We start from the raw sequence: 27,278 nt of genomic DNA, 5'->3' as shown, positions 1-27,278 counted from the left end.
CCCTGTAAAGTGCTGGGATTTGGGGTGCAAGGCGGGTAGAAAGGATGCTTCCTGCAGACGGGCTGTTCCCAAGGGGAGAGGATTCCCTTCCCTCCTGAGCTCCTGATGCAGGTGACTCACCCCCTCCCCCCGCCCCCCCCCCACACCCCGACAGAAGACAGGATGCTGAAGCATCTGGAGCTGCTCCCTGCCCCCACCCCCACCCCACAAGGAAACAGGAATGGGGGCAGCAAAGGCAGTGGTGATGGATTATGGTGCCAACAGTCGACGGTCAGTCAGGAGCTCTCAGCGCCGGGCTGCTTTTGACTTCCTGTTGCTAAGTTAACATACTGAACCCCTATTATGTGCCAGGCAGGGTGCCAACCTTTTGACATCACTGTCCTGTTGAGTCACCTGAACGGCCCCCGACCAGGAGCACTGACCGTCTCTCCTTCGCCAGGGGGCTAGTTACCTTCTCTGGGATCACGCTAGTAAGTAGCAGTGACCAGTTCTAACCAAGATGGGTCTGATGGCGAAGTTGGGATTCCCAGCCTCTGTGCTGTGCTGTTTAGACCTGGTCACCCCCCGATCCCCCTCGTCCCTTGTGCCTTCCTTCTCGAAAATGCAGGGATCGAAAGTCAAAATCACTGCTCAGGTTACCAAGGAGGAAGGAAAGAAAATGTGTCTTCAGGCACACACAAGAATTCGTGGGTCTAGCTGGAAGAACGCCCCCCTCCCCCCACCACCTCCCCAGTGGCCAGATCTGCTGTCTGCCAAAGGTTCGCATATAGTCATCGCTCACACGGGCAGAGGGCTTTCCTTATTTAGTCCTTGTGACAACCACACGAGGGAGGGGCTGATGTTAGCACCCCCCTTTCTCTGGCTGAGCAACCCAGGCCCCAAGAGGTTCGACAGCAAAGTCAGGTCACACAAGCACGTGGCTCAGCTAGGATTTGAACCCAGCCTGTGTGACTTCAGACTTTCACCACCTCCCTCCAATTCCTCTTGGACCGAAGAGGGAGGAAGCAGTCAGTCCGTAGGACGCTGTGGGGATTGCTCACGGAGGTTTTCCTCAGGCCTTTTGACACATGCATTTCTAGATTCTCCCACCAAACAGTCTCAGGGAAAAGTCCGTTATTTCCTAAAACTGGGGACGTGGGGCCGCAGGGCAGGGCAGGTGATAGAAGTCTTGCCTTCCTTCTTAGGCGGTAGACTCCTCGGTGCCTTATTCTTACGCCCAAGTTCTTAACCCTTCTTAGCCTCTTTATTGACCCTCCCTGATTCTAAAACGTCTCCTGCATAAAACATTCCATTTCCATAATGTGGCCTTTCTTTCTCGTGAAGACCTCTCTCCCTTGCAAATATTGACAGAGGTGTTGTTCCCCCCCTGTGGATGAATCAACACACGCCACCGCCCGGCCAGCATCCACTGTGCCCATGCACACCTCGAAATGTCCCCAGAAGGTTTTTCGCTGATTTTGTTTGCAGAGAGAACTGACTGGTCCCTGTTGCACTGAGAACAGAGAGTGAACAGAACAAGGAGGGATCACGAGAGGTGAGGTTTTAAAGCAAATGCTCCACCTGCTTAATGATGATGTAAGTCACATCGAGACCTTCTGTAGCAAGTAAACGGGAAACACAGGCTGTTCTAGGATGGTTAGTCTTGCTTTTCCTTTTGGCAGCTCTGATATTCGGAATCATGGCTCTAACCTGTGCAGTGCCTTACAGAGGTATTTCATGTATGCAATCTTCTTGGAGCCCTATAGCAACCCCGGGGTATGGGGGTGGGGGGGAGTGACAGAGCCCAGAGGGAAGAAGACAGACATAAAACAAAGATTAGCTCCTCCACTGCCTGGGGTTATCTCTGCTTTGCATGGGCTAATCCACTCAATAGACTGGAAAAGCGGAAAAACAAAACAAAACTCACTTTCCCAGTCTCCCTTGCAGCTGGAGGTGGCCATGGGACACAGCTTGGGCCAGGAAGTTAAAAGTAAAAGTCAGCTGGGGTTTGCTGGCATGGCTGCACAAAAGGTAAAGAGGCAGTAGTACCCTTTTTGCCCTGACTATGGACTTGATGCCTGGAGCTACAGCAGCCATCTTGTGACCATGAGGAAAAAGACAAGAGACTTGCCAAGCAGCAGACCCAGAACCCTGACATCAGCGAGCTGCTGCTCCAATAGCTGAAACCACTTGCTTGGGACTTCTCCTTATGGGAGAAGAAGAAATGTTTATTAGTTTAGGCCCCTGGTTGTTACTTGCAGCCAAAAACAATTCTAAACAATATACTTGGATGCTATTATCTCCATTATTCAGGGCAGGAAAATGAGATCAGAGACACTGAGTGTCTTGTTCAAGGTCCAGTTGCCAATCAACAGAATATGAACTGAAGCATGAACCTTGTCTTGCCTCTCCCCTTCTCTTATTCTTTTTTTTTAAATTTTTTAATATTTATTTTTGAGAGAGACAGACAGAGCACAAGCAGGGTAGGGGCAGAAGGAGAGGGAGGGAGGCACATAACCTGAAGCAGGCTCCAGGCTCTGAACTATCAGCACAGAGCCTGACACGGGGTCCAAACCCCACTGAGAGGTCATATCCTGAGCCGAAGTTGGATGCCTAACCAACCGAGTCACCCAGGTGCCCCAATGCCCCCTCCTCTTCTGATCTGGCTTTTGTTCGAGGCTTTGAAAATACAGAGGTCAATAATATTATTGCTAATAATAATAATAGTTAACATTTATACTATTGATAATAATAGTAACAGTTAACATTTATTAAACACTTAGTAAGGATCAAACACAGTGCTAAATGCCTTCTAACCATTATCTCCTCTAATCCACATCCAGCCTCTAAGGTAGGTAGATGCTACAACACGTCCACTTGACGGGGAAGGAAAGTGAGGCACAGGGAGGCTCAGTCGTGTTTCTCAAAAGGCCACACGGCTAGTAAGTGGCAGATGGAGATTCAGTCTGGACTCAGGGCTGCAGGCTCCCACAATTCCCTATGCTGCCCCCAGCTCTCTGGACCCTCCGGCCTGGTTGGGGAGAAAGACATTCCTGAAAATGATCCCACTCTGATCGGCACTATGAAGGAAACTTCCCAGGGACGCTTGCTTGATAATCAAGTCTTTTGAGATCCGGGAAGGGCCTGTTGGGCACCAAGTTGCTCCTTTCAAAGCTGCCATGGGTTGAAACCACGGGGGATGCAGGGAGAAGCTCCTGGCCTAGGTTCCCGGTCTTCAGAACACAAGGCCGTGGGCAAGCTGGAAGATCCCCAACTAAAGCCAGCGAGAGGCTGCTGCAAAACTCCTCCTGGCCTCCTTTCCTTCTGGAGGCTTCTCTTACCTAGTCTGGTCCCCACTCGCCTTTCTTCCTGGTCTCCATGCTGGCTCTAGACAAGACTTCGGCCCTTCCGGGAGGCCCCTGGAATTTACCTTAGAACCCTTCCACAGAGCGTGATGTAAGGGAGAGTATGGGACTTAAGCCACCCCAATGGTGGCATTCAGTCAAAAGGTCACACTCTGGAGGGGCCATCACGAAGTCTGGCTCTCCTGATCTCTGATCCATATTGAAGAGTTTGCTATTTAGCAAAAATAGATGTTAGAAGTACATTTAGGAGGTGAAATTCGTGGCTAAGGAACATCGTGGAAGCTAGAAATGGGCTCTCCTAGGGGTGCCTGGGTGGCTCAGTCGGTTAAGAGTCCGACTTCGGCTCAGATCATGATCTCGCGGTTTGTGAGTTTGAGCCCCGTGTCAGGCTCTGTGCTGACCGCTCAGAGCCTGGAGCCTGTTTCCGATTCTGTGTCTCCCTCTCTCTCTGCCCCTCCCCCACTGATGCTCCGTCTCTGAATAATAAATAAACATTAATTTTTTTTTTTAAAATGGGCTCTCCTTGGTAAAATCTGTGGTTTTCAGATATGTGCATTGGCTAACACACTCTAGAGACATCTCATCCATGTATGAGCAGGGAACGGAACCCCGTGTGCCCTCCCCCATGCTAGCGCCACATTCCCAGTTCCTAAAGGGTCCTATGTCCAGCCACCAGCTCAGAGGATTTGGTGACACTTTGCGTCAATGAGCCTTTTATCCAAGGTGCAGGTGGAGTGTCTAAAAGGATCAAGAATTGGGGCCTCCCTGGGTTTAGTGAGCAGGTCTGCACCTTCCTGCTGATGAGTGTCAGCCAAGTGGTAGCATTTTCACCAGGGAGCAAAGTCAGGGAGCAGCTTCCTTCACCACCCCTGGCAACTACCGGCCTCTGATAGCAACCAAAGGCTACCTGGCCATTTGCCCAACGAGGCTGGCTGCCATTAGTCCACAATATGTCTTCTACTACTCAACCCAACACCACATGCATGGGTCCTTGTAGAGTTCTGTGGGGGTTTTGTGTGGAGTCTTGGAAACAGCTCTGGAAGATTCTAGAGCAATCCTAGAACAGGGTCTCTCGACCTCCGCACTGTCGGCAGTTTGGCCGGATAATTCTTTGTTGCAGCGGCCATGCACGGCAGTACATTTTGCAACACCCTGGCTTCTTCCGCTGGACGCCGATATCACTCCCACCCTCTCGGACCCCTGTGCCCCGTTGTAACAACCAACATGAATGTCCCCTGGGGGTAAAATCACCCCTAGTTGAGAAACCCTTCTTCTGAGTTATTCGGTGAGATTCCAACGCAGTTAACATGCCCATTAATCAAAGGAAGGACGCCCTTCAACCTCCTACAGGAACTGAGTCTCTAAAGAAACACACTGGCCAAAACACAGCCCCACATCTCCACTTCCTAGTGGAGACACAGCCTGAAAAGTTACTGAAAGACCAGGTCTGCTGCGCACCCTAATCTTCGGATCATCTCAACATCTGGAAAAGAACACGGTCTGAACGGCAGAGGCGCCTCAGAGATCAAGTCACTGGTGCCACGTCTGTCCCCGGCGGCCGGTGGTGTCACAAGTTCCCACTGCCCTGGGTCAGAGCGGGTCTTCCCACGCTCAGGTTGCTTGGCTCCGCGTGGCTGTGGCATTTGCTCACTGTGTGAATGCTGGAGCCATCAGCACCCTCAAAGCCACTTAGCTTCTCTGATCCTTCAAGCTTCCTTTGGAAATCAAGGCCGGGAGCCCTCACCCTGCTCCAAGGCAGAGCACTGGACAAAACGGGCCCCTGCAGGTTCTTCCCTCCAGCCTGGAGAGCTGGCATCTTCGACACGCTCACCTTGCCTCTGCGTCCAGGGAAGGTTGTGGCTGAGAGACGCCAAGAGCCTCGGGCGCGCGAGCTGCGTGTCCTTGGAGAAGTCACTCCTTCTTAAACCTCGGTTTCTGCTTCTGCAAAGTGGGTGGCTTTAAGAAGTCCCAGAAGTCTTTGCAAATGTGACCGAGACCAGCTACCATCTCCCTGGATCCGAGAACCTGGTCAGGAATATTCCCTTGGGGGGCTCTAAGCCTGCTCTCAGTTCTGACTTCCTGGAGCCTGTCCTGTCCCTGGAACAATGCTGACCACAGGTCGGGGCCAGGATGCTGAAGGCTGGGAGGGAGCTCAGCACGGGGTGGAGGGCGGCATGAGTGACAGAGTGGGAAGGTGGTTCTCAGCGGGTTTTGTTCTTTGATTACATCAGAGAAAGCCTCCGCTGGTTTCCTTACCACCTCCCTCTGCCACCTAATGCTCTATCGCAGAGAGGCCGGAGGCCCAGTGGCTTCGGGAGGCCACGCTATGTAGCCAGAAGTTAATGCCAACATTTTGTTTTCATCGCATTTCTTTCAAACTGGTTTTGTTTAATTCCAAAGGCAGAAAGAATAAATGGGATTAAGGAATAGGCACTCACAGTTGTCCCCCACCCCATCCCCGGCCACCAGCTCTTCTCTCCTAGGTCATCACCATGTGCCTCTTATGTGGCCTTCCAGAAACAACTCATGCATTTCAGGCACAGGCAATATGCATTTTTAAAAAATTAATATCTGTTTACGGCAAGTGAGGCTGGCTTCCATTTATGATTTTGTTACATGGCTTTGTTTTCAAATAAATGTGTTCAGGGGTCCCTGGCTGGCTCAGTCAACAGAGCATGCAACTCTTGATCTCAGGATTGTGAATTCAAGCCCTATGATGGGTGTAGACAGACAGACAGACAGACGTATGTACATAAATGTGTTCACATTTAAAAGAAGGTGGGGGGCACCCGGATGGCTCAGTTGGTTAAGTGTCTGACTTCGGCTCAGGTCATGATCTCGCTGTTCACGAGTTCGAGCCCCGCGTCGGGCTCTGTGCTGACAGCTCGGAGCCTGGAGCCTATTTCAGATTCTGTGTCTCCCTCTCTCTCTCTGCCCCTCCCCTGCTCACACTTTGTCTCTCTCTCAAAAATAAACACTTAAAACAATAATAAAAGAAGGGGGATCACTTTATTAAACCAGAGTGTTAAGTAAATACACAGAGATGACAAAAATGTTGTAAGCTATGTGATGACACCCACAGGAAAGGCTGTGAAATCCGCGGGGACCTGTCCCCAGCTCTGCCCTGCAGGGATCAGGGGGAGTCTTCACTCCCTCTTATGCCCACCCACAGTGACCAGTGACAGAGGCTGGCAGGCACCTGGTTCATATTCAGATCTGTTGGAGCAGCCCCTCCCCGGGACCCTCTCCCCTGGGAAGCAAGGGGAGCCCGGGTGGAGGGCACAGACCCTTGACGCGAAGCCTCCCGGCCATCAAAGGAACCGGGAGACGGGACCCCGGCCTCCTGTGTTCCGCAGAAGCCTTTGGGTCTGTCTCTATTGTTGCATCCACGTGATGGAGGTTTGGTTACATCATGCCTGACACGTATTTGCTTCCCGAAAGAATGCATCATCTGGAGGGGCTCCTGGGGTGGCTCAGTCGGCTAAGCCTCCCACTTCAGGTCAGGTCACGATCTCACAGTTCGTGAGTTCAAGCCCCGCACCAGGCTCTGTGCCGACAGCTTGGAGCCTGGAGCCTACTTCGGATTCTGTGTCTCCCTCTCTCTCTCTGCCCCTCCCCTGCTCACACTCTGTTTCTCTCTCAAAAATAAATAAACATTAAAAAAAAAAAAAAAGAACGCATCATCTGGAGATGGTCCTTCTGCCCGCTGTGTGAGTGCCCACGGGTCCCCACGCGTGTCTCAGCTCCTCCAGAGAAGCCACAGGTCTGGTGCAATGGCTCCAGACTCATATTCGGCACAGCATTGGCCTGCCAGCACTTAAAGTCACGAATAAAATATTAATGCATTTTAGTTAGGCACTAATGAATGTCATTATAAATACAACTAACGCTCTCCTTCTTCTCAGACATGACACCTTAGGAATCCAATAAACAAAAGTGAGGGAGAACCACCTCCTGCCGTTTTCCGCAGAGATTAGTTTCCCGGGGTCGGATGAAAACACGCTCAGCAGTGCCTGTGTGGTCATAGTCACCCTCTGGTGCCACGAGCCATGTGACAGCCACACGGCAGCAGGCCCGAGTTTCACGTGACGTTGGATTCTTGCTCATTTGGTGGGTGGCCGGCATCATGAGACCTTGAGGCCCAGCTGAACCTTGGGGACTTACCTGAGCATCTCACGCAGACAGTTTGTTCCCTAGGCGCAAAAAGGTCCGGGTCCCAGGGGCCACCTTCAAACAACCATGCGGACCTCTCGGCAGGCCGTGAGAAGGTTGAGGCCACGCCACAGAAAAATGCGTGGGTCTTCCGCACTGGCGCACATCTCTGGAGCTGGATTGGGTTGTCGTGTGGTTCTTTTTTTTAATAGCCTTTATTTCTTAGAGCAGTTTTATTTTCACGGCTAAACTGAGTGGAAGGGACAGAGATATATAACCCCTGCCCTCACACACACACAGGGCGTCCCCCAATTTCAACATCCCCCTCCAGAGCGGTACATTTGCCAAGATCCATGAACCTGACACATCATAATCACCCAAAGTCCCAAGTTTACATCAGGGTTCATTCTCGTTGTCGTACGTTCTGTGGGTCCGGACAAAACATCATCCGGAGTGGTTCCAGTGCCCTAAAACTCCTGTGTTTATATACTGACAAAAGCTATTCACTGTAAGCTATTTCTCACATTATTATTCTCTGGGACAAAGAATGATTTAAGTGGCTGTCTTAGCGGGAGTAGAGGCTAAGCTGGGGTATCAGAGAGCCCCAGAGTGCTGCATCTCCAAAGAGGGGTCCAGAAACACTTCTTTCTCTCTCGTCTACAAGATGGAGGGGGGCAGGGCGCTCCAGGGCTGGTCACCCAAGAACTCTGGTTCCTTCCGCCCTGTTGTTTCCCCTTTGTGTTCTATTCACTGAAGACAGCAGACTGTCCCCATTCCGCACGTGTGCTACCACCCTGAGGTTCTTCTAAAAAATGGGACAGTAATGCCCAGCTCTCGGATCCACCTGTGGGCTGAGACCCTGCACGGCGGAGCCTCAGACGGCGGGCAGCACAGTGAATGCTTTTACTGGAGCCTCCTTGTTTCAGAGGCTCAGCGCAGAGCAGAGTGCATGACGGTGATCGCAAGCAAAGCCCTGAGGAAGCAGCTCCTAAATGCTGCATGTGGCCAGAGAGCCCCCCACGTGGCCCAGAGCCGCCTGACTCCACATCGAGCAGGGACAAGTCCAGGCAGGCCCAGCCCTGAGCAGCTGCCGGTGGCCTTTTCTCCCTTCCTTTGTTAAGGGTCCTGGGTATGGACCCAGGCAAGGTGCCACCAGATTTGAGAAAAAAGAAATTTATAAGAAGTAGTCATTAACCTGTGAGAGCTACATGGGAGGCAAGGCAGTTACCCTCCTCATCATTGTCCTGTCTCTTCACTTCACCGTGAGAAATCCATTTCACCAACTATTAGGCTCAAATTCACGACCGCAGGAAGGACACCAGGGAAGGGTGGTGCCCGTGATGCAGCCAATCCCCGCCCTATGCCCTGCAGGGGTGGGGGACTCATCCACAAAGTCCCCCTCCCATGGGTTGGTGCCACACTAGAGCTGGGGGTAGGGTGTGATATTAGCTCCTGCACATGACATGGTTGTCTTCAAAGGCCTGTGCGGGTTCCAGGCTGGCTGCTGGGGGCCACGGGCTTTTCCTCCCTGCCTCTGCACTTGACCCCTTGGCACAGACAGGCCTCTCCTTCTGGGTCTCCCTCCTGCTGGCCCAGCGCTCTCCTTACCCTAAGAGTCACCCCTACACCCTTGAGCAGCACCAAGGGCTCGAAGCCCCACTCCATGGAGGCGGGGCTCACAGTCCCTCAGAGGTTATTTTCAGGTGACAGCCCTCTCCCACCCTCCCTACCCAACTGACAGACTCCCCTGGACATTTGGAGGCTGTGGGGTAGAAAGAGACGGAGAGTCGCCGTCCTGGCCTTGAATCCCAGCACTGCCCCTTTGCTTCTGTGGACCTCACATGCTGGAAACAGACTCACTCCTGCTCCGACCCGTGTCGCGGCACATCTGGAACACTGCTGCCCTGTCCTGCGCCCACCGCAGCCCACCCAGCCGTCCCCCAGTGAGAGACATCGGGACCGGGCCCAGCTTCCCGATGCCCTGAATGACGCTCCAGTAGACAGCGGCAGGCTCGCTCCCGTACGCACACGTACGAGCTCTCTGGGGCTGGTGCCCCGGGGGGGGGGCAGGACGGCCGGGTCGTGGGGTACACACATCGGCACAGCCCAAGAGTCCCCTCGCTTGGCCTTCATCAGCCTCTGGTGTCGGCAGATCTTACGAGGATAACGTGACCTCCCGTCATTTCCATTCACCTCTTAGTCACTCGTGAGCCTGCACATCTGTCCTCTTCAAGGAACAGCCAGCTCAGCGCCCTCTGCCCGTTTTCTTTCGGGGGCCCTGTCTTCTTGAGGACGGGGCAGGATTCCTTGGAGTCATCTGGCTCTAAGTCCCTTGTCAGTGTTAGACGCTGAGATTGTCTTTTCCCAGTCGGTCCATTCAATGTTTTTGCCTCACGGTCCATGCTTTCAGACCACGGTTTAGCAGTCCGTCCCCACCTCCGGGTCACCGACGTATTTTCCTATATTACCGTACACACTTGATGTTTGTGCCACACGCATGCACTTAGGTCTGTTTCGAGGCTACCTTTGTTACAGGGTGTTAGACACGGATCCTGTTTGACAGTCACACAACTACTGATGGAGTTTTCCCAGCATCGTCTGCCCAGCTGTATGTCCTGCCCTCTTGATGTGCAAGTCCTATAACTTTTTTAGCTCAGCGGGCTTATTCACTCAGCTGAATAGTTTGTGTTCCAACAAAAGTAATGGATTAGAAGTGGGAGGCGGAAGCGGCAGCCTGCTGTTCACACAGATGAACACCAGGGGGCACACCTTCTCTTTGTGCTACTTCACATCCCCGTGAGTTTGGAGTGATGAGTGGATGCTTGACTCTGAGCCGCATCTCCCCCCCTCCCCCCGAAAAATGGGTACAAAAGTTCCGAGGCTTCTTACAAGGGTTCGTCGAACCGCTGCACGTAAAGTGCCTTGCATGTGCAGTCCTTTTGTTCTCCTTGCCTGAAGTTTCCATCAATAATGCCTCTTTTGAGCATCTCCTCTGGGGCCATTTTGAGGTCTTTGTTCTCCTACACACTTGTATTAGCACGTTGCCCCCACATCATCCCAGACATATGAACTATAAGGTTTACAAGTATATGGGAGCCAGATTCAATTGCGTTTGATTAGTTGAGATCATGTTAGGTAGACATTTAAAGATTTCTCCAACTGGGTGGCTCAGTTGGTTAAGCATCCTACTTCGGCTCAGGTCATGATCTCATGGCTCGTGAGTTCAAGCCCCACATCGGGCTCTGTGCTGACAGCTCAGAGCCTGGAGCCTGCTTCAGATTCTGTGTCTCCCTCCCTCTCTCTGCCCCTCCCCTGCTCGCACTCTCTCTCTCTCGCTCTCTCTCAAAAATAAACACTAAAATTTTTTTTTAATGTTTTTTATCATTTTTGAGAGAGAGAGAGAGACAGCAAGCAGGGAAGGGGCAGAGAGAGAGGGAGACACAGATTCGGAAGCAGGCTCCAGGCTCTGAACTGTCGGCACAGAGCCCGATGCAGGGCTCGAACTTACAGACTGAGAGATCATGACCTGAGCTGTAGTCGGCCGCCCAACCGACTGAGACACCAAGGCACCCCAACACTAAAATTTATTTTTAAAAAATATAAATAAATAAAAGATTTCTCCATTGCAGTTTTCCTGGGTTAACTTTTTTCCTTCATGTTTTGAAGCACTTTTTAAAAGGTCTAAAGCCCTGAGCACTGCTGGGGACACAGCCCGAATCCCATCGCTAGACCTACAGCCCCTCAGTCACCTGTGAGACCTTCCAGGCCAACGGATGAGCTGCTTTAGGCTTGTTTTGTGGAAGCGCCCGCTGGAAGCTGGGGACTGAGCTGAGGCCGCCGTGTGCCCGTCTCCTGTGTTCCCCGGGGTCTGTCTGGGGAGACTGAACTTACCCTGGCTTTCCCATCAAGCCAGTTCTGAGCACAATTCCAAACACACAGTAGGGAATTTATACGTAACTGTGGAATGACACACGGCCGTGTCACAATCGGGTTTACTGCTCTTCTCTCCATACCTACTACCCCACCTTCTCCACGGCAACTGCCCTTTCCAGGCTCCCTCCGTCTCTTGCTCAAACTTGGAGCTGCCTACGCATCTGTTTCTCCGACCTCTTTTCCACTCTTCACTCCGACCGAATCATGTAATAACAGTCAATGTTGCCATATGCCTGCTCTCCATACAGTAAGGTTATATTCTAAGTGCTTTATGTTTTTCAACTTCTTAAACGCTCGTAGACATCCTCGGAAGGTACAAGTTAACAGCCCCATTTTACCGAGGAGGGAACTGAGCGAGGCTGAGCGCAGATAACTTGGCCCAGCGGTTGGCACAGCTGTGATTCTAACCGTGCTGCCTTGGTCAGGGCTGGGGCAGGATGTCAACCGGCCCAAAGCCGACTGCCCATCAGGTGCTCGGGACCAGGGTGAGAAGCAGGTGGAGCCCAGAGGGCAGAACTCAATTCCCAGAGCTGTGCAAGGGCTGATCCCGCTCTTAGGAGGCCTTCAGTGAGCGGGCCTCACTCACCTCACCCCCATCCCGGCTCCGGCCCCAGAATGCGTCCCAAAGCACCGGCCAGCGCTTGGAATCTTCCACAGGCTACTTACAACTCCCCTCTCTGCCTTCCCATCTTCCGTTTTCTGTTTCCCCGGGATCCACACCCCTATCTCTTTCCCTGCTTAGATTTTTCTCCATGGCATTTAACACCAGCTCACATTCCATACATGTGACTTGTTATTTTTGCCTGTTTCCCTCCACTATGGTGTAAAGACTTATTGATGTTTTTGTTCATTGCTGAATTCTCCTGCCTGCATAGCATTTTTTTAAAAGAGAGAGCGTGTGCGAGGGGCAGAGAGAAGGAGAGAAAGGGAGAGAGAGAAGCAGGGCTCAAGCTCACCCAATGTGGTACTCAAACTCACAAACCATGAGCTCCTGACTTTAGCCAAAATCAGATGCTTAACAACTGAGCCACTCAGGCGCACTGCGAAGCATTTTGTTTTAAAGAATTTTTTAAAGTTCATTTATTTTGAGAGAGAGCGAGATAGCATGAGCTGGGGAGAGACAGAGAAAGAGGGGAGAGAGAGTCCCAAGCTGGCTCCACGCTGCCAGGACAGTGCCTGATGCAGGGCTCGAACCCACAGAACTGAGATCATGACCTGAGCTGAAACCAAGAGTCGGATGCTTAACTGACTAAGCCACCCAGGCGCCCCATTCATAGCATTTTTTTAAAAAGAAATGAAGGAGTAACTATGTGCATTCACCCGCCCTACCTGAGCACACACACCTTCAGAGTTTTAGAGTTCTCTAGAGAAACTAGGCCAATAGGATATATGTATAGGAAAAGATTTATTATAAGAAATTGATTCATGCAATTACAGACGCTGAGAAGTCCCGCGATCTGCCGTCTGCAAGCTGGAGAGATCCGGGAAAGCTAGTGGCGCCCAGCTCAGACTCAGTCTGAGTCCAAGGGTCTGAGATCCAGGAGCACCAAGAGTAGATAAATATCCCAGCTCAAGCAATCAGGTAGGACAAGCCAAATTCTTTCTTCTATTAAGGCCCTCAATGGATTGGATGGTGCCCACCCACACTGGGGAGAGCAAACGTCTTTACTTGGCCCACTGATTCGATGCTAATTTCCTTCAGAAACACCCTCACGTGCACACGCCCAGAGGTAGTGTTTAGCCAGATATCTGGGTATCCCCTGATCCAGTCAAGATGACACATAAACTAACCATCATAGTGTTTATTCACCTCGTAACCACTGTGCCTCGGATGGAAGGAGCGATCCATAATCTGGTCTCCTGTCTCTTCATTCATTTAGCAAACACTCACCCAGGGTGTTTGCTTTTGCAGTTATTGGGCAGGCCCCACCGCATTTCCCTGACATACAAGAAGGAATCCCCATCATCCCTGCGGGGCAGCCAACCCCACGGGCTCCCCACGCCTCACCGCCGGCCAGTCGCCATGCACTCCCGCACACCTACTGTGTGCCGACCGCAGGGCCAAGGACCTGCTTATCTATCGGCTTTTTCAGAGTCAGCACGTGCTTTCCTGCCCTTCATTTTCTTTTTTTTTTTTTATTTTTTTTATTTTTTTTATTTTTTATTTTTGGGACAGAGAGAGACAGAGCATGAACGGGGGAGGGGCAGAGAGAGAGGGAGACACAGAATCGGAAACAGGCTCCAGGCTCCGAGCCATCAGCCCAGAGCCTGACGCGGGGCTCGAACTCACGGACCGCGAGATCGTGACCTGGCTGAAGTCGGACGCTTAACCGACTGCGCCACCCAGGCGCCCCCCTTCATTTTCATGGCAGTCGAGAGTGTGCTTGCGTGGCTGGTGCTTTTAAGCATGTGGGACAATCTACAAAGGAGATGGTGGCAGGAACCAAGCGGTGTTGTGCTGTGCAAAGGCACATAGCTGCAAGCCAGGATGGCTTCTGGTCACGGCTCCATTTACACCTGTTCACCCCTGACCTTGATGTCGAGGAGGCAGCTTCACGTCTGGCTCTGTTTCTGCACCTGTAACTGGACTCAGAGGAGCTGACCTCCCTTTCCAATCTCGATACTATGAAATAGTACCTGACGGACAAACGACTGTCATAAGGCTGGTCATGGGGTGGGGGGCGGGCACTCACAGACGGCCAGAAGATCCAGAAGCGCCCCATCCCTGCTCTGCTCGGCTCCTTGTGAGACCCCCCCAGGAGTGCCCAGAGGGCAGTGGATGGTGTCAGAGCTATAGGGCATTAGCAGGAAACATCCTGCAGTAAAATCCTGCTTTCTTGCAGTGGAATTTCAAATTCACAAACTCGAAGAAAAAAACAAAACAAAAGTTATTTTCTTTTTCTACATAAAATCTTATGAAATGTTCAAAGTTGAGTGCTCTGATTTAAGGTGGGTTTAGGGAAGAGACCTGGCCTGCCTGTTCTCTGACCTCGCTCTTCAGCTCCCATCGTCTACTGCTGTGCCACAAATGACCCCAAAACTCAAGTTTATGTTCAGCCGACTCCTGGATCTCAGATCAAGGATGCAATCGTGGTGAGTGAAGGTCAGGAAAGGCCTTCTGCCGTTTGGGCACACCTCAGAGACACTGCCGGTCCAGTTCCAGTGATACAGTGTGAGAATAAAGTGAGATGATACGTATTTTGGTTTCTTGGTACATTAAGTTATGCTCATGCTAAACTATAGCTTCTTGTGTGTAGTAGCATTATGTCAGGGGAAAAAAGTACATAACTAAGTTTAAAAACACTTTATTAATAAAATAAAATAGCCATTGGGGCTCCTGGGTGGCTCAGTCAATTGGGTGTCCAACCTCGGCTCAGGTCATGATCTCATGGTTTGTGAGTTCGAGCCCCGCGTCAGGCTCTGTGCTGGCAGCTCAGGGCCTGGAGCCTGCTTCGCATTCTGTGTCTCCCTCTCTCTCTGCCCCTCCCCTGCTTGTGCGCTGTCTCTCTCAAAAATAAATAAAAACATTTTTAAAAAATAAATAAAGGGGCGCCTGGGTGGCTCAGTTGGTTGAGCGTCCGACTTCAGCTCAGGTCACGATCTCGCGGTCCATGAGTTCGAGCCCCGCGTCGGGCTCTGGGCTGACAGCTCAGAGCCTGGAGCCTGCTTCCGATTCTGTGTCTCCCTCTCTCTCTGACCCTCCCCCATTCATGCTCTGTCTCTCTCTGTCTCAAAAATAAATAAACTTAAAAAAAAATTTAAATAAATAAATAAATAAATAAATAAATAAAAACATTTTTAAAAATTAAAAGAATATAAAATAAAACGGCCATCATCTGAGCTTTCCGTGAGTCGTCATCTTTTTGCTGGTGGGGGGTCTTGCCTCGATGTTGACGGCTGCTGACTGCTCCGGGCGCTGGCTGTGGGGGGCTGGGGTGACTGCGGCAGTTTCTTAAAATAAGACAACAGTGAAGTCTGTTGTGTTGACCGACGCTTGCCTTCACAAACGACTTCTCTGTAGCATGCGATGCTGGTCTGACAGCATTTTACCCACAGCAGAACTTCTTCCAAAATTGGGGGAGCCCATTCTCTCAGACTCGGCCACTGTATTACTAACTAAGTGTATGTGAAATTCTAAGTCCTTTGACACTTGAACACTTTCACAGCATCTTCACCAGGAGTAGATTCCAGCTCAAGAAGCCACTTTCCTTGTTTCTATGTGATAGGGACGGCTTCTTCCTACAGACCTCATGAGCCAACCTTTCTTCTGCAACTTTCTCACCTCTCTCAGCCTTCACGGGATGGGAGAGACTCAGGGCCCTGCGCTGGGTTAGGTTTCGGCCTAAGGGGGATGTTGTGACCGCTCTGTTCTTCCATCCAGAAAACTCACACTTTCCCCATATCAACAAGAAGGCTGTTTGGCTTTCCCATCACTCACGTGTTCCCTGGAGTGGCACTTTTCTTGCCTTCATGAACTCGTGTTCACAGCTTGGCTAACTGGATCAAGAGGCTCTGTTTTGGGCCCCGTCGTGGTTTTTGCCATGCCTTCCTCACCAGGCTGACTCATTTCTAGTTTTTGATTTAAAGTGACAGACTCTCCCTTCCACTTGAACATGCAGAGGTCGCTGTGGGGTTATTAATTGGCCTCATTTCAATATTTCTGTGTCTCACAGAAGAGGAGGGAGAGAGACAGGGGAATGGCCAGTTGGTGGAGCCGTCAGAACACGCACCACATTTCTAGATTAAGTTCATGGCCTTGTTCGGGAGCAGTTCGTGGTGGCCCCTAATTACAGTCGTAACATCAGATGACAGATCACTGTCACAAACAGAAGAATGAGAAAGTTGGAAATATTGCCGGAATTACCAAAATGGGACACAAAGTGAGCAGGTGCTGTTGGGAAAACGGCACCAATATTATGAAGGGTCGCCACAGACCCTCAATTTGTAAACAAACAAAAAAAAAAAAACACGGCATCTGAGAAACACAAGAGAAGGACGTACGTCTGGGTTCTCACTCCTCAGACCCTGGTCTCCTAGCTCTGCGTGCAAAACCTCCTCGGAGACGGTCCGGGCTCCCTCCCAGTCGGCTAACCTTGCGAGCTGCCCCCTCCCCTTTTAAAGCCGCTTGAAAGAAGTGCTGCGTAGACACAAAGGAACATCCCTAAAAACCATAAATAATGACGCGCAACAGACGCAGAAGTGCTCCAGTGGGGTTAGGAAAGGGACCTTTGGTTCCTAGCGGCCGCTTAGTGACCCCATCCTCCACTCTAAGTTGGTAACGAGCAGCTTACACTCTGGATCCTTCATTTTCAACTGTCATTCTCTTGCTTTCCCTTACGGTTCTATGCCAATTTTCTCTCTCTCTCTCTCTCTCTCTCTCTCTCTCTCTCTCCACACACACACACACACACACACACACACACACACACTGCCTAGTTCTGCCTGTTTGTTTACGCAATGGAATCACACTGTACGTATTCCTCTGTGACTTTCTCACTCAGCACTGCTTTAGACCGATCCCTCGTGTTCTAGATCTTGCTACGGCTGCTCCAGTCTTCTTGCGTGGATTCGTGTGTCCGTCCTCATCTGATGGCTACTGGGGCTGCTTCCAGGTTTTGCTTTTTGCTGTTCCTCACAGCGCCACGGATCCCCGTACGCGCCTACTGTGCTGGCTGTGTATCTGAGCGTGGAAGAGCCGGGCACCAGGCTATGCAGCTTTCACCTCGTACTAACGTCAAACTGTCTTCCAAAGTGACTGTACCGGTTCATTTACACTCCTGCCAATGGTAAGTAAGCGCTCGATTCGCTCCACACCTTTGCCAACAATCGATGCCGTCAGACTCAAAATGTGCGGTGTGGGTGGAACGCAATGGTTTCTCAAAGCAGTTTAATTTGCCTTTCTCCTCCTTGCTGAGGTGGACGGTTTCACGTTCCGCCTCTTCAGCTCTCATTAACATGAGAATCAAAGGTTCCTGAGGTAAGAGGAGAGATTAACAGGCTCCCTAAAGTGGCCTTGTCCGATAGGTCCTGAGCCAGGCGTAAGAGGCTCCATCAGCCAAGCCTCTTGCAGGCCTTGTGCTAGAAGCTGGGGGGCGGGGTGGGGGGCCGACGGAGGGGAAGAACCCTGATTATCTAGAGCCAGAGACAGACAAGACACATATGGCAGTCTCCACGCAGAGTAATTCAAAGTGCTCTTGAGAGAACACAGAGTACCGCAGAGTGCATGGAGGGAATCCTCGATGGAGGCGGTCCGGAGCAGGGAGGTCAGGAGTCGAGAGTATGTGGAGCACAGAGCAGGCGTGACCAGAAGGGGCAAGTGAAAGCAGAGGTCACAGGTGCAGGTGATGGGCCCTGTGTCCGCCAGGGGACTATGTGCCTATTTAGAGGCCCCCGATAGACACTGAGGGCTTGGGGCGAGGGAAGTCTGAGCAATGAAATCCTGGCTCTACAAAGAGTGGAAATAAACTGGCAGTGTAGAGACCAGTCAGGAAAAGCGCTAACACACCTCGGAGTATGTATTAACTGTGCCGACAACACCGTGCAACGGCGTGCGAGAAGAGAGGGGCCCCGGGAACGGACTCCGCAGCCCCGAGAGCTCGCAGGTGTCACAGACGGAGGGGAGGCAGTATGGAAAGGCGGCGAAGAGGCTGGGCCTGTGACGTCACAGACCTAGCTCTGGGTCCGAACGCTTGCTGCGTCACTAAGCAGCAGTGTAATCCTGAGCGAGGATTCCTACCTGGGACTGTTTCTCCATCTGTAAATGGGTGGGTCCGGGAGTACTTCCTGGGAGAGCTGCTGGAGGACGAAGGATGAGGACAGCCAGAGTGGGTCAGGACACAGGGCCTGGCACGTGCTGCGGCAAACACGCACCGGGCTGATGCTGTGTCAGCCCTCGGCAATCACCCGGGATGGAACAGACGTTTTGGAAAGGTTTCGGTCCGGGTTAACACAAGATAGACATTTCTGCTTAACAACTGATGCATAAGAAAATCAGGTGCACGTGAGTGAACCAACTGAGCCCTGAACACCTACCGTGTGCCAGACACGGCCAGAAGCCGGAATGGTCATAACCAGTGGATCCGTACCCAAGGACTGCTCGGTCCGGAGAGGAAGGATTACAGACCCGCACGCGGCCGTGTGGGGAGGTAACGGGTACGTAGCTGCGGACGTACGGAGTGCTGGGACCGAGAGAGAGTGCACCTGGGTGTGGTTGGGGGCGGCGGGGTGGGGGGCTGGTGCCGCTCTAAAGGTCACGACCTCAAGTAAGCTGGAGGATGGAATCGGAAGAGGCAACAGCACCACCACGTAAATCTCAGCAGCTAGTTCTCGTCATCGTCGACGCAGAACCTGAACTCTATCCGGCGAAGAATCCCGACACCATTCAATAAGAAGGCACACAGGGTGGATATTAATACCTTTTAATGTTTCACATTGTCTGTTTTTCCCAGAAGATACATAACAAAAATACATGGAATTTAATAGGAATCTCAGTACAGTGGGCAATTACAGAATCTAAATAAGACAAATCTATATATAAAGTGTAATCCTTCTTGGGGGGACAGAACATTCCATCCCACTAAGAAGAGAGAATCACAACATGATTAGGCACGAAAATCATACTGCCTATTGTTCTAACTTCAGAGACTGGCAGGCTTGGAGAAAAAAAAAAAAAAAAAAAAACGGTTAAAAAAATAAATAAAACCGAACACAGTCAACTGCCTCAACTCCCCTCTTTGTCCCTTCCCACCTTCTTCACAGCACTGCAGGGGTAAGGGCGGGAGGCAGCGCCCCGGGGGGCAGGTGCAGGCGCTCTGCTGACTAAGAGCCAGGCAGGCGCAGAAGGTCCCTGAGGTGACCAAGAAATGTACTTTGAACCAAGCATTCGGGGTTGCGGCTGGAATACACGTGGAGGGGAGGGCCTGCGGACGGGAGGCCCGGTGGTCACAGCACACGTTTAAAAGCCAACTCAGAGAAAGAGAAGGTGGCCTCCACGTAATCCTGGAACAGTCAGCACATTCACGCAGAAATCTACAGCTGCAGACTCAATCCCTCTTTGTAATAAGACGAGTTGGAAAGCTAACGGAGCGCAAAACCTGCCACCATTCTGCCAGCAACGGTCATCCATTCAGCAGAAAAAGTCAAAACCATTCGGTTTTTCAATGAAAATCCTTCACATCCACCTGTGTTCAAAAATAATAACTTACGATATTAATAGCTTCCTTAAAAAAACGATCACCACAGAAGAGTTAAATCCTAAGTGTGGGAAGACCTATTTTCCTATGAATGTGGTTCTTAGGAAGGGGCAGATACATACAGCACGTGTGAAAAGTAAGGCCGTGATATCTGTGTGTTTAACTTAAAGCTAAAGTTACAACAACAACAACAAAAAAACAGTATTACACAAATTAAATGTTTCTTATTGCAAAAGAGCTCACTTTGACCGACACACAATAAACCAAGTAAAGGAAAACATTTATTGTTTTTCCCCATCTAAGGTGTACCTCTGCCTCCATGATGAGTACTGGCAGGAACCATGCTACAAGTTCCACGCCGGGGAACGTCGCTTGAGACGGGCTGGCCAAGGGGCCGTCACCTCACAACTGGTGATGTGGCACATGGGGCAAATTTGGCCAGACTCAATCATAAACGTACTCGTTGGTGGACACGGAACTCATTAGGGGAGACCCTGCTCAACAGGTGAGTCACTTGACTCCCGGGACCGTTCTCTCTCACGGGACAAGCCTATGCAGCCTCCGAGTGCCTCTCATGCGCGAGGCACCTTACTTGCACACTCTAGACAAGACTTGCTTTTGGACAAAAATCGACTGCTAACGTTTCTCATCTCTAGTAATCACGTACACCTTGGAGGAAAAAAAGAAGGAAAAAAGTGATCAAATTGAGAAAGCTAAACAGTGAGAATAAGCAAATCCAGAAAGGAGAGGTCGCGCTAAAACTGCTCGGCACTTGTTCCATCACCGCCCACCGCGGGGGCTTGGGGCCGGTGACTTCATGGACGCGCCCTCCGACGCGCTGCCGAGTGTCAGCTCCAGTCCATCACGGTGACCCCAGTGCGACGCTGTCTGCCTTCCATCCACCACCTGCTACCCGAGAGATCCAAGGGGGCCTTGGGTGCCACCAGCGCGGGACACGCGGGTGCCAAAGCACAAAACCCTTCCTAAAATCTGCACCTTGGACTTGGGCAAGTTAACGCAGCAGTGGCTTGGAGTGTCGGCAACAGCATCCGCACTGGGGCTTAACCTCAGCAGCCAGCCTGGAGGATGCTTCCCCCAGAGCGCTTGGTCACCGACAAGGTTGTGAATACCTGCGGGGAGGACAAAGCATGAGATTTTCAGACACCTGAACAGATGAGTTAACAGGGAGTTAGAACAGACAGCACCATTCCTATCAAGAGTGACTTGGGGGACCACTTCAAATGAATAAAAACAGTGACATGACCAGGAATGTCACAACTTCTCCCGAGGATAAAAGGGGAAAGACATTTTAAAACCAAGGTGAAAGAAAAAAATTTAGATTGTTACTAATGAAGAACTTTATTACCATGAGGGTGATTAAAACAATTAAATGAGACACCCCGGCTGGTCATCAATTCTCTAAAAGAAATGCAGGGTGAAATATTTTGGATGTGCAGAAAGGTATAAAGTGTACTATTACAAACACCCCTGTGTTCATATACTCAGCTCAGGGATTACAAATGTGGTTAGAGCCCCACATGTGTTCCCCCCCCCCATCACCTCCTTCCTCCCCTCCCCCAGTCAGTGCTCACCATTCCTATACATTCCCTGCATTCCTTTTGTAGGTTTCTCACAACCTTGCTTCTAAATAGCAAGATGACAGATGCACTGTTCTGTCGTCTGCGTCCTGGGCCCCAGTATTCTTCGGAAATACTATATTTCCGTGATTCACCCATATGGATACAAATGGCTCTAATTCTTCCATTTGTCACTGAGTAGTATTCAGTTCCTCTAGTATACGATACATACTGTAGACTACAGAACTCAACTATCAAACAGTGAATATATTACACATTACACACCCAGGCTCCTAGAGCTGGCTATCCCTGCTACTGCTGATATGCTGTTTGCGATAGGCTCCGCGATGTCCCAGTCGTCTCCCTGCACCCAGAGCTAGACACACAATTGATGGGTTGGAGGCTATGCGTCACTTCTAGGCGACTGGATCCCCAGGGTGCCTGACCAACTGATACTTTCATCTGTAGTGACTGATGAGACCACCTCGTGTCATGTCCTTACAAACACTCAGTGCTTACGGACTTAGAGCCTTAACATCGTCAGGCAGCTGTTTTATTGGCTACTGCGCAAGAGGGTCTACACAAAAACAATGATTCTCATACTTTGGTGAACAAAGTCTATTCACATTGATTAAAACACACAGAAATTATACTGATCTTAATATGGCAGATTTAGGGTAGGGCCCAGGAATCTTAGTTTTAGCAGGAGTCCCAAATGGCCTGATTCGTTCTAATGCGGGTATGCCCAAGCACCACACAGTAGAATTTCTTGTGGAGTGCCAATGCAGGCAATGCACTGCGAATTCTTGGCCAAATCCAAAGTCTGGAAGTCTACCGATGGTAAGCTACCATCAGTTGCTTACCTTTGTAGTTTTACCAAATAGGAAGCCTACAGTCAAGATTTTTAGAAACCTAATACTTCTATACATTTAGAAACAGATTTTCATTCCTGATCTAATTGAGTAATTGGTACCAAACCAGCTATCTGGACAAAACACCAGACAACAGGCAGTGACTATAATTCCCTAACAAAGAGAAACAAACAAGGTGAGCCTTCAATAGGCCTGGCTTTCCATCTGGAAGCATCTGCAAGACCCTGGTGCAGTAGGAGGAAGGAGACCAGAGAGAACACAGACATCTCCGGGACTCGAAGAGACAGAGTGGAGGCTGGGGAGGGAGAGGCGGCTGGGATTTGGGGGGTCAAATTCCCAAGAGGCAGCCACCCCAAGGAAGAGCTGTCCCCTCATCTCTGGCTGAATACCAAGCTGTGCACACCTAGAGGGCAGGGCTCCATGAAGCCAGAGAAGACACAACACCAGACAGAGAGCTGGAAGCTGACCACCACCAGAACCCACTCAGGGCTGGGAGATGCCCCAGTTCTCACTAACCAGAGTCAAGAGGCTTCTCTGAGCAATCAGCAGAGACCCTAGAAAGCCACATCTAAAAACAGGGTTGGGGCGCCTGGGTGGCTCAGTCGGTTGGGCGTCCGACTTCGGCTCAGGTCATGATCTCACGGTCCGTGAGTTTGAGCCCTGCGTCGGGCTCTGTGATTCTGTGTCTCCCTTGCTCTCTGCCGCTCCCCCACTCATGCTCTCTCTTGCTCTCTCTCTCTCAGTCTCAAGAAAATAAACATTAAAAAAATTTAAAATAAATAATATAAAATAAAATAAAATAAAATAAAATAAAATAAAATAAAATAAAATAAAATAAAAATAGGGCTAAGCACTACTAGCGCCAGAATAAAAGCTACTCTAAACCACCCTAACAAAGCGTAAAAACAAGTTTCCAAAGGATCAAATGATGCACAAGGACATTAACGGTCTACCACAAAAACAAAAACAAAAACAAAACTCAGTACTCTTTAGAGGAAGACAACAACAAAGCACAGATTCAAAGTGCTAAATAAACAAAGAAACCTGTCAACCTAGAACTTCCTTCCATGAAGAAAGCAAAATAAAGACATTTCAGACAAAGAAAAGCTAAGAGACTTTGTCACCAGCAGACCTCTACTACCAAAAAATGTTAAAGGAAGTTCCTCCAGCTCAGGGAAACAAAGGGAGAACACATTTTCCTACCATCACCGGCCTGCCTGCTGCTCGCCACCCAGGGGGAGCCCCTCCTTCCTCCTCCATAACTCCTCCTTCTGCCAGGCTGGGCTTTGGATCCCATCCCCTCGCCTTCTCATTTCACACATCACCTGAACCCACACCTTTTGATTCTTCACCTTGCCTTTTCCATTGGTTCTTGCTCCTTAGCATTTAAAAGGGCTCTCACTGCATTTATCCTAAAACAATCCTCCCTCAACCTTAGGATCACCTCTACCACCACCGTCTCTTATCCTCTTTACAGGCACAATCTTAAGCTGTCAGTACTCATCATCTATTTTTATCCCTCATTTCACTGCAATCTGGCTTCCATCCCCGCCAGGCCAACGAAGCACCTCTCCTGGGGTTCATCAGGGACTCACCGGCCGCCAAACCCAGAGGGCACCTTGCGGTTTTCCCCGCGCACAGCCTTCTGTAGCCCTCGTCGTCGACCTCACCTCCCTTTTGACAACTCCTTCTTTCCTCTTCCTGTCCCGTGAGAATGACCGTGCCCACATCCCTGTCTTGTGGCCGCCCCCCACCATGGCACCAGGCATGCTGGGATGCTCATCTGCCCGGGCTGACGGGCTGGCTGGCGGAGCCCCCGGAAGGCGGGCCGTGCAGCCCAGCCACCTGCTCTACTTACTCAGTGTGCCGCACGAATGCCGCCGCTGAGGCCAGAAGGTGCTGCCCAGGGCACCCACCCCCAGCGCTCCCCCCGGACACCCTCGCATCACACATCTCATTTAGCCCGCCTCTCCCTTTCGGGCAGATGAATCCACTATCTCCCCAGCCACCGTGTCCCTCCTCAACTACACGCCAGTAAGACCTAACGAACACCTCTTCCCGGATGGCACGTCAACCTCACCGTGTCCAAGACTGAACCCTTAATCCAGCTCCTTGGTGAATGCCATTACCAGGCCATACATCCGGAATTAATGCTTAATTCTTCTGTCTCCATTGCTGCTGCTAAGTAATCAGTTATGAGGTCTGATTCCACTCCTCTGTCAAATCTCATCTTTGTGTTAACACTGACACTTAGTTCCTGTCTTTATAATTCTGACTGAACTCCTCTGAGACTTTTGCTAGTTTCCAAAACATAGAGTGCCTTCACCTCCCTGTGAAGACCTTTTGTGTAGACCACACATTATATACTCTTGCCCTATTAGATGTTAGGGGCCCAGGGCTTGCTTTGACTGGGGACACATGTACAGAAGTGGGATGTGTCATTTCTGAAAATCCTGAGCACCAACGCATGCATTTTTACATGTCCTTCCCCTCTGCCACTTAGCCAAAAATGCCCCGGGAAGGGGCTGCTTTCATCAGTGGGGCCTGGAGCAAAGCGGCATAGGAGTGGGGTCGCAGCTGGTCCACGATGCCCACAGAGCACCGGTGGGGAACAGACCCAAATCATCACCCAAACTGTCCATCCGTATTGCCCAGTCACGAAAACATAAAAAGGCTTTGTGTTCAGTTAATCAAATTTAGAAACATATTTGGCTGAGTATAATTAAGATTGCGATCCAAACCTTTTTGGCCACACCAAGCAAGCTAGAGGGAAACACGGGTATGTTTCTAGCCTCCCCTACATACAGGCCAAGCTTTTGCAGCCACACTAAGCGTCTAGTAAGACTGGAGGCCATGGCTTAGGTGAGTCCCCAGGGGATGCAAGACTCACAGAGCGCCCGTATCCTTGTTGGCACACCTGGACAAACCTTTTGGTCAGCTACCCCTTTGATTCCTGAGAAATAACCGCTTTCCTGGTTTTTAATACAAAGAGGAAAAAGTACAAGAAATCAAGGCCACTTTCATTTATGCAAGTCAAAGCAATAACAATCAGCACCAAAACTACCTCTGAATAAAAGGAGAAAATACTTTTATGTACAGAAGGAACATTACTGAGAAAATCCTTGGTTCATTTCACTCTTAAAGCAGTGACAAAGCCTTTTTACTTCCTGCATCAGCACCTTATCATCAGCACCTTAAAAAATGTAGACCCCATGGACAGTATTTTAAAACATTACAAAAATGAAGCCAGGAGAAAATATGAATGATTCACATTTAAAAAAAAATAAGACACTCATCTGTTAGCAAAGATACGTAAAAGTCTTTGAAAGTTTACGAGCTTAAGTTTTATTTCTTAGGAATTATTTTAGAAATAGAACTGGTAGATTTGGATAGAAAACTAAGCCCATCGGGAGCACCTGGGTGGCTCAAGTCCGTTAAGAATCCAAGTCTTGGTTTCGGTTCAGGTCATGATCTCATGGGGTTCATGGGTTCGAGCTGCACACTGACAGCACAGGGCCTGCTTGGGATTCTCCCTCTCCCTCTCTCTCCTGCCCCTCCCCTGCTCACACGCTCTCTCTAAATAAATAAGTACAATAAACTTAAAAAAAAAAAAACTAAACCCATCAAAAATGCAAGATTTTTTAAAAAAGAGCTCCTAGTTATTTTTCTTGTACCAATAACATGCTAATGGTAAAGCATGTGCCACTGCTGATTGGTCTTGATGAGAAAACTAATGAGGTCAATTTCTTACAAGATTTTATTTGTACATAGCTGTTTTAAGAATTTTCGTGTGAAGTTCCTCAAAAAATTAAAAACAGCCCTACCCTATGACCCAGCAATAGCACTGCTAGGAATTTATCCAAGGGATACAGGAGTACTGGTACATAGGGGCACTTGTACCCCAATGTTTATAGCGGCACTTTCAACAATAGCCAAATTGTGGAAAGAGCCTAAATGGCCATCAACTGATGAATGGATAAAGAAATTGTGGTTTATATACACAATGGAGTCCTACATGGCAATGAGAAAGAACGAAATATGGCCCTTTGTAGCAACGTGGATGGAACTGGAGAGTGTGATGCTAAGTGAAATAAGCCATACAGAGAAAGACAGATACCATATGGTTTCACTCTTATGTGGATCCTGAGAAACGTAACAGAAACCCATGGGGGAGGGGAAGGGGGAAAAAAAAAAAGAGAGAGATTAGAGTAGGAGAGAGACAAAGCATAAGAGACTGTTAAAAACTGAGAACAAACTGAGGGTTGATGGGGGGTGGGAGGGAGGGCAGGGTGGGTGATGGGTATGGAGGAGGGCACCTTTTGGGATGAGCACTGGGTGTTGTATGGAAACCAATTTGACAATAAATTTCATATGTTGAAGAAAAAAATAAAATAAAAGGAAAGGAAAAAAAAAAGAATTTTCATAAAACACATACTTTAAAAATGAGCATGGAGGCTGCCTCTTCATGCTTTTCTAACCCAACACAAAGAGCACTTACAAAGGTCAAGGGCTGCTGTACCTCAATTCTGGTCTGCCACTACCTCCCAGCCTCACAAGACCCTCCACTCTAGGCCACAATTATGTTGCTAATTAAAACTTCCGATGATGTTCGGCACTAAGATTCACTTAAAAACATTTCACAGGGGTCTTTTCTAACGTTCTCTCCTCTCGAGCTATTACTTTTCCCCTACAGATAAACTTGGTTAGCTGAAATTACTCCTCTAAGTGATGTGTCATCAGTTTCCTATTCAATTACTGCTGCTCAGAAGTCCGGAATAAATTATCACCGCCCTACCTTCACACTGAATAGCACTAATGCGTTACTGATTCTCCAAGCGTTACAACCCCCCCCCACCCCCGCCACCTGTACTGACACCACAGTCCTCAAAACAAGAGTACTCTCTCCTCCTTTTATAGCAATTCCTCAGGGGCGCCTGGGTGGCGCAGTCGGTTAAGCGTCCGACTTCAGCCAGGTCACGATCTCGCAGTCCGTGAGTTCGAGCCCCGCGTCAGGCTCTGGGCTGACAGCTCAGAGCCTGGAGCCTCTTTCCGATTCTGTGTCTCCTTCTCTCTCTGCCCCTCCCCCGTTCATGCTCTGTCTCTCTCTGTCCCAAAAATAAATAAAAAAACGTTGAAAAAAAAAAAAAATTATAGCAATTCCTCAACTGACAAATCTGTCTGCTTTTCTAAGTAATTACTCCTCAGAAC

At 50.0% G+C, this 27,278-nt stretch overlaps 1 protein-coding gene across 1 annotated transcript in view; it reads right to left on the bottom strand.

The window, feature by feature from the left end:
* Positions 1-18,831: 18,831 nt before the first annotated feature.
* The window catches only part of TXNRD1 (thioredoxin reductase 1), a 70,597-nt gene continuing 62,150 nt past the window's right edge, over positions 18,832-27,278 (bottom strand). Inside the window, exon 15 of the mRNA XM_078449537.2 lies at positions 18,832-20,751. Coding sequence (XP_078305663.1) covers positions 20,689-20,751 — 63 coding nt within the window. The 3' untranslated portion in view covers positions 18,832-20,688. The remainder of the gene's footprint in view (positions 20,752-27,278) is intronic.

This window comes from Panthera onca, chromosome B4 (assembly GCF_046562875.1).
Source record: "Panthera onca isolate mPanOnc1 chromosome B4, mPanOnc1 haplotype 2, whole genome shotgun sequence".
In the NCBI taxonomy this organism is placed as follows: domain Eukaryota; kingdom Metazoa; phylum Chordata; class Mammalia; order Carnivora; family Felidae; genus Panthera; species Panthera onca.
Note: the sequence above shows the minus strand (reverse complement) of the source record. Positions and strands in the feature narration are given on the sequence as shown.